The sequence below is a fragment of the Panthera onca genome, chromosome D1 (assembly GCF_046562875.1).
Source record: "Panthera onca isolate mPanOnc1 chromosome D1, mPanOnc1 haplotype 2, whole genome shotgun sequence".
In the NCBI taxonomy this organism is placed as follows: domain Eukaryota; kingdom Metazoa; phylum Chordata; class Mammalia; order Carnivora; family Felidae; genus Panthera; species Panthera onca.
The window spans coordinates 51,350,553-51,364,561 of NC_138348.1; the positions used below are offsets into that span (position 1 = coordinate 51,350,553).

General features: G+C 38.0%; 1 protein-coding gene across 1 annotated transcript; it reads left to right on the plus strand.

The window, feature by feature from the left end:
• Positions 1-6,346: 6,346 nt before the first annotated feature.
• Positions 6,347-7,330, plus strand: OR6A2 (olfactory receptor family 6 subfamily A member 2). Its single transcript, XM_060607914.3, has one exon. It carries the CDS (start codon positions 6,347-6,349, stop codon positions 7,328-7,330), a length of 984 nt encoding a protein of 327 aa, XP_060463897.3.
• Positions 7,331-14,009: the final 6,679 nt, after the last annotated feature.

The following is a 14,009-nucleotide window of genomic DNA, read 5'->3' on the forward strand; positions in this document are numbered from 1 at the left end:
CAATGCCAAATAATGGCAAGGATGCAGAGAAACTGCCACTCAGACATTTCTGGTGGTGAAGTAAAATGATATATCCACTCTAGAAAACAGTCTGTAGCTTCTTAAAAAACGAAACACGAAATTAACATATGACTCAGCAATTGCACTTCTGTGCTTTTATCCTTAGGAAATGAATACTTACGTACACGTGTTTATAGCAGCTTTATTCATAAACGGGAATCAGCACAAATGTCCTTCTACTGGTGCATGCTTAAACAAACAGAGGAACATCCATGGCATGGAATACTGCTCAGCAATAAAAAACAGAAGTCGGAGCAACTGATACACAGAATAACCTGGATGAGCCTCAGTGAAAAAAAGCCAATTTCTAATGATTCCAGTAACGTTGCATTTATGAAATGACAAATTACAGAAATGGAGAAAATACAGTGGCTGCCAGAGCTTAAGGAAAAGATAGGGCAAGAGAGAAATGGGTTTGCTGATAAAAGGGCAACATGAGAATCCTTGTCATGAAGTTATTCTGTATCCTGCCTGCATCCATGTCAATAACCTGTTAATGTACTATAGTTTGTAACGTGTTACATTTGAGAAACTGGGCAAAGGGTACATGGATTTTAAGTAGTATTTCTTACAACTCTCTAACAGTTTTAGTTTAGTACTTTTAGTTTTCATGAGCTTAATCATATATGCAAATATTTTTGCATCTGTCTTTTAAATATGTATTGTTCATTTCTGTCATGTTGTACTGTATTGACAGAAACTGCCAAAGCACAATGAAATAACAGGTATGAAGAATATTTTTGCCATCTTGTTTTAATAAGAACATATCTAGTATTTCCCCTTTTGGTATATGCATGTTTTTATTTGTTTTTATTTTTTAAATTTAAATTCAAGTTAGTTAATATACCATGTAGTCTTGGATTCAGGAGTAGAACCCAGTGATTCATCTCTTAAACATGACACCCAGTGCTCATCCCCAAAAGTGCCTTCCTTAATGCCCATCACCCATTTAACCCATCCCCTCACCCTGCCCCCTCCAGCAACCCTCAGTTTGTTCTCTGCCTTTAAGAGAATCTTATGGCTTTCATTATTTAAATAGATATAGATTCTATAAGCCCTTATCTGCAATTACAAAATCCAAACAGCTTTGGAAACTGAGCATTTTCCCCTAAGTTTGGGCCCTAATAAACTGATCTTTAACACACCCTAGATTAAACAGAATATCAGCTACAGACATGAAACTAAAAGCCAAAAACCCTAACTCTCAACTCGGTGCTCCTATGATGTCAGGGAATTAAGAAATGTGACCTACATGGTATCAGGAGATAAAGGAAGAAACAATCTGGCATTGTTGAGTCCCTGTCATGTTCTACGCACTTGATACATCTCATAACATTTACTTCTCTCAGCAACTCTGTGAGGTACATTAATCCCATTTTACAGATTAAGAATCTAAGGCTCAAAGATGTTAAATAAACTGCCCAAGATTTCATGACTGAGCTAGGATATAAAGCCAGACTGACTTGGCCCAAAGCTAAAGGGTTTCCTTTAAACAGGAATGTGGCATTATAGAAAGGAGTGGAGACTGACAAGTGGGAGGCAAGGAGAGAAACTATGAGGTTGTAGGGTATTGTGACCACTTCTTCATGGAACTTTCCTGATAAACTTCTTTTTCCTAACTTTCCCAAACATATATTTTTGTCTGTCCCAGTCTTTTTTTGTTTGTTTGTTTGTTTGTTTTGGTCTCTTGGGCTCCTGCATCAAAGCCATCCCAAGGCATCAGAAGGAGTAGGGCAAAAGGGGACCATAGGAGGGAGGTGCAAGATAAAAGCACTTTCCTGATTTGGCAGTGTTCTCTGATCATCGGAGGAAGAGAAGATGGAGTCTCTACACTATCTTTCTTTGTCCTGATGCATCAAATTTCTTTTATACACATTCCCTAAGTCCTTTCCTCACCAGCCTGGTCATCTTAGGAGGACTCTGAGGGAAAGACATCCAAATAAAGTGAGTGTATTCTATCATCTGCTTCATTCCTCTTCAAGTGGTCAATTTCCCCATGTTTTCTTTCTGTCTAATACATTTCTCTTCCTGTTACTGTCTACGCCTAATAAAACCCAAACTCCTATCAGTATTTTCCACATCTGGTCCATCCTAATCATCAGACTGATATTGCTTTCTACATGTTTTCCACTCATAGCTGGTTTCTTTATTTATTTGTAATGTGCCTGGCCTCCTTAAAGCTTTTATAATCTTCCATTCATAGTCAACTCTTTCTATGTGATAGATATCTTTGCCTAATCTTCTTTCATTGGATCTTTTGTCTATATAGCACATTTATCCTACCCAAATATGCTCTATATTATCTACAGAAATTCTAACCTCTTTGCACATAATCTTTCTTATGTTTTATCTGGTTCCTGTAGGTCTACTCATTCTTCTACATTTGATGTTTGTTTTCCTTACATATTATTCCAATTCTGTCAAGTTTTCTGGTAATCCGTTTAAATTCTCTACTCCTGATCATTTCCAAACAACTCCTTTTTACATCATGCCTTCTTTACAGCCCATTCCTATGATCTGCAATTCATCAGTTCTGCCTGTATCATACCTTTCTCCATTTTCCCATCCATCCATACAACCATTTACCTTTACTAATGGCCATAATACCTTTACTAAAGCTGAGCTTATAATAGGAGCTACTGTCAAAAGGAGAGGCAGATATATCAGTAAATAATCTATGTCTAGAAATATGGGTAGTTTTGGAACATGGTAACTAAGAAACTGAAACATGAGGGATAACCAATCATTTCTAGGATTAGGGATAGGTATTTTTGATAGAAAAAAGAGTATGTGCAAATTCCAGAGTTAGAGAACATCATGTCACACTTAGAAAAAGGGAAATAGTGGGCAATGACTGGATTATTGTAGGACAGTTAAAAGAAATATATTTGGGGCTTATTTTGTATGTATTTTCCCCAAATTGGATGCACTTGGGGCAGTGATATGGTCATACTTCTACATAAAATCTCACTCTAGAAACAAATGGCATTTAGATTTATGAGGGTTGAGACCAGGGGAAGAAAGATCAGGTAATAAGATACTGAAATAGCTAAACTGAGAAATAACAAGGACCTGATGGGCATAAGCGACTGGGGGGAAGGCAGTAGAAATAGGACAGGAGAGAAGGACAGACATGAGAGATAATTAAAGAAGAAGTTAAGATATAACTTAGATTAGTTGTGAGTGAGATGTGGGTTTGGGATGGGGAGAATAAATATGTAGGAGACTTTCAGATCTCTGGTATAGGTGACTGCATGGAAACTAATGTTATTGACTGTGATAAAGGAATAACAGGCTTAGGAAATATTTTTCTAGACATTTTCTATTTGAGGGACCCATGTGACACTAAGAGAATTATGTCCACTCCTTGCTATACCATTAAGGACATCTGAGGCACTTTGGCATAAAGTTCTTCCTGTACATCCACCTGAATAATAGCAGCAGTGATATAGCTAGTGAAATAATTGCTAGGCTTTCACAGGCTCTAATGGGAACAGTAATGAGAGGAACCTCACCAAACAAGTGTTAGGTGAAAGAAGGAAAGAAGGACAATTAATGCCTCTATGTGGAGATGCCACAAAAGCCAAGATTTGAAGGTTAATTCGGAGCTGGCCACCCTTATGCAGATTGCAGCATAAGCAAAGGTACAGAGGTGATAAGCATGCTGTAAAACTTTTTTAGTGTTTATTTATATTGGAGAGAGAGAGACAGAGTGTGAGTCAGGGAGGGTCAGAAAGAGATGGAGACACAGAATCTGAAGCAGGCTCCAGGCTCTGAGCTGTCAGCATAGAGCCTGACCCAGGGCTCAGAACTCACAAGCTGTGAGATCATGACCTGAGCCAAAGTCGGACACTTAATTTACTGAACTACCCAGGCACTGCCCACCCCCCGCCCCAGATGTGATAATCATATGGTATACCAAGAGCTGCAAGGTATAAAATACAATGTAGTCTGTGACAAGAGATAAGGTTTTGGTAATAGAAGTGCATATCATGAGGTACTCATGTGCCTCGTTAAATAGCTTGAATGTTATTGTGTAGGCAGCGGGATACTATGAAAGAATTTTAAGTAGGGAAATGAAATGGTCAGATTTGAGCTTCAGGGAAAGATTACAGGCAGTGAGACCAATTAGGAGCCCACATGTGAGAGGCTGACTTTTTGTTTTTAGCGTGCAGAGCATCAAATATGAGGATAGAGAAGATTAAAGGATAAGCGGGAAGATCTGAGGCCAAGAGGGTTAAATGCACAACAAATAGTATATCAGGCAGGTATTGAGGAGAAAGGATCAAGGGTAAGGATATGAATGTAATTGTACAATTACAATTGTAATTTTTAGGTTCCCTTTTATGAAGCTGGTACATGGTATAATGGTAGGCATAGCAGTTTAAATTTTCAAGAATGAGAAGAGGAAGATATGTCCTCACCACTAGACTGTAAGCCACTTAAAGACTTAGTAAGTCTCTTGTTTGCCTTTTATGTACTAAAACTTTTAGTCTGTATGAGGTAAAGGGTGTGTTAGCTAACTTTATTGTGGTAAATATTTCACAATATATACCTGTATCAAATTGTCACATAGTATACCTTAAGCTTACACAATGTTATATGTCAATTATCTCTCAACAAAGCTAGAAAAAAGTCATTAGCAGGTTGAAGTTTGATATATGAAGTTTGATATTGTTCTCAGAGGAACGAGCTTGAAACTAAAAAGTAAGGAAACTCCTTAGGGGAAATAGCACCCTGATGTTTAGCTGACTCTCTCCTATTCTCCTTTCTAATCTCTGTACTCCCTTCCAATGTATGACCATGTCGAGACAGTAGGGTGACAATAACCCCATGTGACTATGTCTGCTTCTGTTCCACATCAAATCCAGAAGAGCCTTGAAATTTTGAAAGGGCAAATTTTATTTTTGATGCCAAAGTAAACAAAGAGAGTACTCCACTAAATGTATGCTTTTTTATTGGTCTTGTTACTGGCAAAATAATTAAACAAAGAGGTCATTAGACTGAGATGGCTCTCACGCCTTGGTTGCCTACTTATTAAGCAAACCAAAACTTAAGCTAGAGTCAATTGTAAATGTGTTCATATCCAAGAAAACAAAATTTAAGACCAACCAATCACAAACAGCCAAGGAAACTTTCCCAAGCAAGGCAACCACTTAAATGTAGCTAATCAAATAATGCCCTTGCCTTTCTTCTGAGTCTGCTCTATAAAAGTCTTTCCATTAGCTTCTGTCAATAGAGCAGTTTACTGCTTTCCATTTGGTGCTGCCCAATTTAAATCAATGTTTCTCAAATAAACCCTTGAAACTTTCAATATGCCTCAGTTTAGTTTTTGACAATACTCGAGAAGGGGGCTACTCTCATTCCAAGAGAGCACAACTTTCAGAACTGATGGGATTCTCAGTATTTCTACCATCCAGAATACCTTCCTAATATAATTTCAAGGTGCATCCCAAGTCCTCCTCTAAGTGCAGGTTTTGTAGAAGTTTCTATCCAGAGATGCTGTGACTTCTTGGGTTCTACAATGTTCCTTCTTTCTTGTAGTATGGAGTTGCTTGTAGCTGAGCCCCAAAGATCCTCTCCCCTGGATATAAATCCAGGATGGATCTTATAGTCCCTCCTTTGTGTTGCCTGAATATTTTCGAAGCTCTGAGGTCCTGACTTCCTGGTTCCATCTCTTACACTCTGTGTGACCTGGAACATGTTACTTAATCTCTTTATGCCTCGGTTTTCTTAGATGTTAAGTGGCGTTAAAATCGTACTAACTCACAGCGTTCTTCTGAAGATTAAGTGAATTAATATCTGCAAATATTTTAAAACAGTGTCCATACAATTAATGCATAGCAAATACTCAATTGTGTTACATGTTTAGTACTGTTATTCCTCCATTGTGTAACTTATTTCCTCAAAACAGAGTCACAATCTAGCTCACAAACTCTCACTTTAGGGCAGCCTAGACTCTCTTACTACTATATTTGGTTTTGATCTATATTCTTCAGTAACCAACTAGTGTCACTTTTACAAGTGTTTATCAGTATATTCTTCTCCAAGGGCCAGAACAGACTCTTACCCTATTCCCAGTATGAAGCAGTTCATTTTTGTTTACTTTTGTCTTAGCTCATTTCCAGATTACAGCAGAAAGTGACGTCCTCAGTTTGGTGATGAATGACACGCATACAAACATTCTGTCAATATAAACCCACCACAAGAAAGCCTGGGTTCTTGTTGCTGCATCCTGAAGGCCCTCTGTTCTCTCTCCTAAAGATCAGTGGGCAAGACTGACATTATGGAGCAGAGGAATCAGAGTGGGAGGGTAAGTGAGTTTGTGTTGTTGGGCTTCCCGGCTCCTGCGCCACTGCGGGCACTTTTATTCGCCCTTTCTCTGCTGGCCTATGTGTTGGTGCTGACTGAAAACACACTCATCATTATGGCAATTAGAAACCACCCCACCCTTCACAAACCCATGTACTTCTTTCTGGCTAATATGTCCTTCTTGGAGATCTGGTATGTTACTGTCACTATTCCCAAGATGTTAGCTGGATTTGCTGGGTCCAAACAGAGCCAGGGACAGCTAATCTCCTTTGAGGGCTGCATGACACAGCTCTATTTTTTCCTGGGACTGGGCTGCACTGAATGTGTCCTTCTTGCTGTTATGGCCTATGATCGCTATGTGGCCATCTGCCATCCTCTCCACTATGCTGTCATTGTCAGTGGTCAGCAGTGTGTGCAGCTTGCAGCTGGCTCCTGGGCTGGAGGTTTTGGTATCTCCATGGTCAAAGTTTTTCTCATTTCTCGCCTCTCCTACTGTGGACCCAACATCATCAACCACTTTTTCTGTGATGTCTCCCCATTACTCAATCTTTCATGTACTGATATGTCAACAGCAGAGCTTACAGACTTTGTTCTGGCCATTTTTATCCTGCTGGGGCCACTCTCTGTCACTGGGGCCTCCTATATGGCCATCACTGGTGCTGTGGTACGAATTCCCTCGGCTGCTGGGCGCCATAAAGCCTTTTCCACCTGTGCCTCTCACCTCACTGTTGTGATCATCTTCTATGCAGCCAGTATCTTCATCTATGCCCGGCCAAAGGCACTCTCAGCTTTTGACACCAACAAGCTGGTTTCTGTACTCTATGCTGTCATTGTACCTTTGCTCAACCCCATCATTTACTGCTTACGCAATCAAGAGGTCAAGAGAGCCCTACGCCATACGCTACACCTATACCAGGGCCAGGATGCTAAGCGCAGGAAGGCAAGCAGAGATGGGTAGAAAATGCTCTTAAACTTGGCATCTATATCTTCTATGAAGTCCAGAGGAGTTCTTATGCTCTAAATTAGGGACTAGGGCTCAAAAACACCACCATGGAACTAATCCAGAAGGAAGAAGAGGGATGGATTGCAAGCTGGCAGCTGGATTTCTGCAGGACAGCACTGTAAATACATGTTAGAATGTTCCATGTTATCTACTCTATTGTAATTTACATAGAACAGGTTCATGAATCATGCATCCTGATGGGATGAGAAGGATTGGCTCTGAGCAGAAGACTGACTGCACTTCAATATTTAAATAAGCAAACAAATGCAGAACTAATATCTCTCTAAATGGCCTTTCCTGGGTTTGCTCTTTGTCTTAGTTCTGTGGCTGAAGGTCATTTAGAAAAGGAAAGCAGAAGGAGGAAGCCATTCAAGGAAGCACAGACTTCATTATGGAATAGAATTAGGAGACTTCTGGTTAATCTCTTCTAGCTGCAAACCACTGACGATAGCTTATGAGGTAGGAGGTCCAGGTGATTATTTTAGTATGAATTACAAGGCAAGCAGATAGGAAACTGAGAAGTTTTGTGTTAGCAACATGTCACCTAGTGGACTCCAGGTATTTCTATATCCATTTCCTGATTTACCTAGGTCAGTGCACACACCAAGCTAGTGACTAAGTGCACTTATTTAATAAATCTGTTTTACTAATTTACTATAAGCTTATACTCATACATTAAGTGGAATACTATGTAGATCTTAAAATACCATGATCTACATAGAGCTAATGACAGAGAAACATTCTCAGTATAATAAATCAAAATATTAGGTTATGTAACAGCATCAAAAGTATTAGGCTTACAAATGGAAAAGAAAAATGTGATATAGATTTACACACACACACACACACACACACACACACACACACACACACACTGAAATATTACTCAGCCTTAAAAAAGGATGAGATGTGTCATTTGCAACAATACGGATGGACCTCGAGGGCATTCATTACTCTAAGTGAAATAAGTCAGAATAAGTAAAGCTAATACCATATGATTTCACTCATATGTGGAATCTAAAAAAACAAATGAATAAACAAACAAAAAGCAAGATCAGACCCATTAACACACAGAACAAACTGACGGTTGTCAGAAGGGAGGAAGGTATGGGATGGGCAAAATGGGTGAAGAGGAGTGGAAGATACAGGCTTTCCATTATGGACTGAATAAGTCACAGGAATAAAAAGCACAGGATAGGGAATATAGTCAATGATATTGTAATAGTGATGTAGTGAGACAAATGGTAGCTACACTTGTGGTAAGTGTAGCATAACATATAGAGAAGTTGAATTACTGTGTACATCTGAAACTAATGTATCATTGTGTGCCTGCTGTACTCAAATTTTAAAAATTAATTTTAAAAAACATCATGACTGCTCAGCATGAAACCAAGTATAGGCTTTTCTGAGCCAAGAATACTGTGAGATAGCACAGATGTTATACCCTGAAGCAGACTCTGGTTCTACCTGCAAAAATGCATCTAAAATCTGCCCATCTCAAAAAAAGTTACCAGTCTTATCGTTTGTTTAAATTAGGCTAGAAGGAAATTAACTGAGATGTTAGCTATAACCATGCAATTTAGCCATTACTCTTATAAACTGCCTTCTGTGCCAAAGGTATTGTTACCAACATATTGATTTAAACAAGCATTTCTTACCCAATAAAATACACAGCTTTATTCATCTGGGAAGACAGATGGATACAGGGTATCTCAGCATGGTGTTTAGAAACTCACAATGACCTAAGAATCAGAACACTGAAGACAACAGCCTACATGACGCTTCTCTCCAGATGTGGGAAACTTCTGGTGTTGCAGCCTGTCTTTCCATAGTTTTCTGCTGTTTAATAAAGTCTGAAAGGCTACTAGCAAGGAAATCAAGCATTATTTGCTAGTTGCTACCTATTAAAAATTCTAGTATATGTATCTTTTTGTGCCAAAAGTTACATAACCTTATAAGTATTTTATTATTATAATTTGTTTTTATATTTTATTGTGTTATTACAATCTATTATAACTTACATTTATAATGACTAGATGAAAATTCATCAAAATCCTATCTCTTAACTGTCTCCAAGAATAAATTTCTGAAATGGGTTTACAAATCTGAGACTGGAGTGTCAGTCTCTGGACATCACTGTTGTAGCTATTATATGAACCTCCTTATAGGTTAACTCCAGTTAATAGGAAGTAAAAACATGATGTTGATTTCCTTCATTGTGCTTTTGTTTATTTTCCAAGCTTTTTACAGTAAAATGCATTATTTTCTCAAGTTTTAAAAAATTCCTCTAATTCTGAATTCAAAATTTAAAACCAGATACTTCAGGTATAGGAAAAGTGTCTAGCACATTTCCTGCATATATTCATCTTTCACTAACAATGAATGAAAAGATGCTTGAGTCCATGTGAAATATGGCAAGATCCAAACTTCTCTTTTGACTTGGACTGCATTTTCAAAGTCATGTGATTCTCATGGCTCATACTGAATTTGATGGCACAAAACCTAAGATTTTTCAAGTGAACTATTAACTGTCAGATGAAGTATTCCTCATCCTCCATTGATTAATTAATTTTGCCCCCAACCTAGATAGAGAATTTTATTTTATTCCTGTTACATTTGATCCTGTTTGTTTCAAACCATCTTTATAGGCTGCCATTCTTTAAAAATATTGCATAGATACTGTGACTTTTTTAAATTCCCTTTTGCAGGGCAGTGTCTGGGGGAGTCTCCAGTCTCTTTCTAGGAGTACTGGATCCAGACTGGATCTTTCAGGTAGGAGAGATACTCAGAGTGGCCAGAGGTAACTCACATCTGTAGAACAAGAGAAGATCAACATAGAGGGTTCCATGCTCAAAAATACCTACTTGTTCCCATCAACTTTGATAAACTCCACTTAGTCTCCCTTTCAAGTTTCTTCACAGTATGTTTTGTTTTCCTTTTTTTTCTTTTGGTTTTTATTTTAATATCTTACCCATTACAATCTTGTGAAAATGAATGTTAGATTGTATTTTTTTTGCTTGAACTTTATAATCCAATTCTTTTATAATTTGCTAACATTTCACATTGAACAGAGTCAGAAAATATCTAAAAACCTTTTGGAAAAGAGCATTTGAGAAATAACAGTTCTTCTATAGTACTGGAAACCCTATTTTGCTTAAACAGCCCTTATAGTTAGGAAGTATAAGACTGAGAAACTATCAGATAGAGGGGACTTAAGAAACAGAATACTTAAGTGGAGTGTGATATTTTAGATTGGATCCTGTGACATTAAATGGATAAGGAAAAACTGGTAAATTCTGAATAAAACCTGGAGTTTAGTTAACAACAATGTAGTAGTTTTAGCTTCTTACTTTTAAAAGTGTACAGTGAAATGTAAGGTGATGATATTAGGGGAAACAAAGTAGGGGAGGGAAATATGAGAACTCTTTTTACTATCTTTGAAACTCTTCTCTAAAATAATATTAAACCCAAAATTAAGTTATTTAAAAAATAAAATAAATTATTATTTTTTATACCAAATTATTTCATAATTCTGATTTCAGTGACTTCATAATAATAGTAGTAAGCCAACCCTGTTTGCTTATGGTGATACATACAGCAAATATTTGGCTTTTATGTGCTATGTTGAAAACCTCTTTTTCAAATTTTCCTGGATTTTTAATTCTCATACAATTCATACCTTGATGCTGTTTTATTTTGCTAATTTATAAGAGAGAGCTAAAGTATTTTTGACAAATATTTTTTGCTTCACATTTAACAACTCTAACAAAACCGTGCCAGCTCTTTCACATAGCATCATGTCGTGCAGGCAAGCATGAGCGGACAGTTTCATGCACTGCAGAGAAGAGAAGGCTTATAGCATAGGTGTTTCCATTTTCCTCAGGGGATAATTACCCTCCCTGATTTTGATATTCCATAGTCTCATTTCATGAGGACCCAGTGGTCCCAGCCTTCCCAGAATTAGTGCCAACTCACCATATGCCTTTAGACAAAGAATATGGGAGAGTGGGAAAAGAGCTAGGTCCATCCTTCTCCATCAGATTCTAATTAGTCACATATAGACCTTTAGATCCTTTGTAGGATCTAAAGTTTCTCTAGGATTTTTCATATTTTTAGGCCCCTGCATCATTCCCTTCATCTACCTTTGGTTACTCAAAGAGATACAAGTATATTTCCTGGGCCTTCATTCTAACAAAACTTTCAGCCCTTGATTCTTAATTTCAGGGCTACTGACACACAATTAATAGCAGAGACTGTGGGCTAACTTGGCTGTGAATAACCTGACAGACAGCAGGTGTCATTTCACACTGCTCTTAGCACACAGTGCCTGCTTCACAAAACGTTCATCAAATGACTGAGTGCTTCCTAGAGACCAAGGTGGTGGCTGTGACCTCTCCTCACTGCAGAGACCTCATTATTCCACCATCTCGCTTCTCACTATATTCTTTCCTGTGCTGGTCTCTTGAAAGCCCTCTCACCTCATTTCTTCTGATCAAATCATGGCTGTGGCTCACATTCCAACACAGGCAATATTTACATTTGTATAGTTATCACAAAGCTGTTTTAGAATTGCTTTCACATACATATTATTTTTGAAACTAACATTAATGATATGATGTTAACAAATGAATTATTGTTATCCCATTATATGAGTGAATAAACTAAGGAATAAGGCAATTTTAAAAGGTAAAAGTTCTTAAAACCAGTAGAATCCTAGATTAGGAATCAGATCTTCTCTGACTGCTGAGCCAAAATTATTTCCCATCACAGTACTTCCACACTATCTTTCTGTATGAGTCTGGAAAGACACCTCTTGATGAACCTTTTCTTAAATCCCTAAATTAGAAAGCATTAATCTCTGGGGCACCTGGGTGGTTCAGCTGGTTGAGTGTCAAACTTTGACTCAGATCATGATCTTGTGGTTCATGGGTTCGAGCCCCATATCAAACTCACTGCTATCAGCCAGAGCCCACTTTGGATCCTCTGTCCCCTTCTCTCTTTGTTCCTCTCCTGCTCGTGTTCTCTCTCTCTCTCAAAAATAAATAAACATTATAAAAATATATTTTAAAAAAAGAAAGCATTACTCCCTCATTGGAGTTCCTAGGGTGCTTTCTGCCTCTCTTTTGGTACATGTCACATCCTATGCTCATTATAGTGTATATTATTATTTTACTTGGAATACTACAAGTTCCTGAAGGGCAGAAACCATGACTTACATATTTTTATTCCAAAGTATGTATAGCACAGCACCCTGCATATAATAAGAGCTCAATAAACGCAAGTTGCAATTTCTGTAACCAATGAGCAAATGAATGCATTGGTAACCTTATTAACCTACTTAAGTTTCTTATCCTGGCTTTTGAATAACTTAGTGTTGCATTACCTTGCATATAGTAGTAAGAGAAAAAAAGCCACATTCTACCCACAGGTATAAATAAACTTGGTCCAGGTAAACAGGAACTAGTAGGTAATTGGAGATTTGGCTTTTCTATCAAGGTTCCCTGGACGTAGTCTTAGCAGCACATACAGAGTTTCCTTAGAGCCAGAAGAGACTGTCAGTGAGCCTCCTGGGAAGAAGACATGGGCAAGAGGCAGGTGAGTGTTAAATATATTCACCTGCCTCAGCTCCAGTCTTGTCTTAGTGCTGCAATACCTATCATGCAGTTTAAGCAGAGACCAGATGTGGACCTCTAGGAAGTACAAAAATATGCAAACCAGTATATTTTTCCATAATTAGTGCATACATCTGCAGAACTTTCCACTCTTGAAGGGAAGGCAGGTGGAATATGGTAAGTGGTTGAAAATTCAAAGTGTTATTGGTTGATCGAATCTTGATCCAAGAAAGCTCCAAGGAAGATGAGGAGGAACCTGGGAAGAGTGGCTGCAAGCACCATTATTGGGAAATGGGTATTGTGGAGAATGAATGGGAAAATGAAGATTGAATACCTCTTTACCCAAGGTTGGGGAAATGTGGGCAGCTGTGGGATCTTTCGGGTACTGGACCAGGCCCAAAAGATATATTTCTTATTCCAGAAGAAGTCTGCCAGTGTCTGTCTTGTGTCTTGAAAATAAGCACATAAAATACTGGAAAAAAGTTCTGTAGTACAATGAAAGGACTTCTTTCCTTAGATACCATAGAGACCCCAGAATTTAGTGCTTTCAGTTCTAAAAAACAAGGAAAATAGTAAGAAAGAATTCTTCATTTCTCCATGATACAAAATAGAACCTACTGAGAGGAACATCCATGGCAGACAAAGTAGAGGAGATTATGACGTAACAGGGGCATACTTGAATATATGAGAGTAATATGCTAGGGAGAGGATAAGGGAGAAAGCATGAGTGATCTGTAACTCAGAGGTCTTCTAAGATACTATAGTCCTGTTCGGGAAATTTGGCTTCCCTCATTCCCCCAGAGTACAACAGAAAAAAAGATGAGCAAAAGAGAGAGAATGGAAATCTATATGTTTATATGAACACCTGTGAGTAGCATGTATGCGTCTAGTGTGACATAATATAATAACAGCTAACACTTAGAAAAAACACGGGCCAAGTCCTATGTTAAGTGCTTTTTCTGTGCATTATCACATTTATTTTCACAGCAAACCAGTACAGTAGGCATGATTAACATTATTCT

Coding starts and splice junctions, on each gene's coding strand:
- OR6A2 (XM_060607914.3), top strand. CDS start 6,347: ATGGAGCAGAGGAATCAGAGTGGGAGGGTAAGTGAGTTTGTGTTGTTG.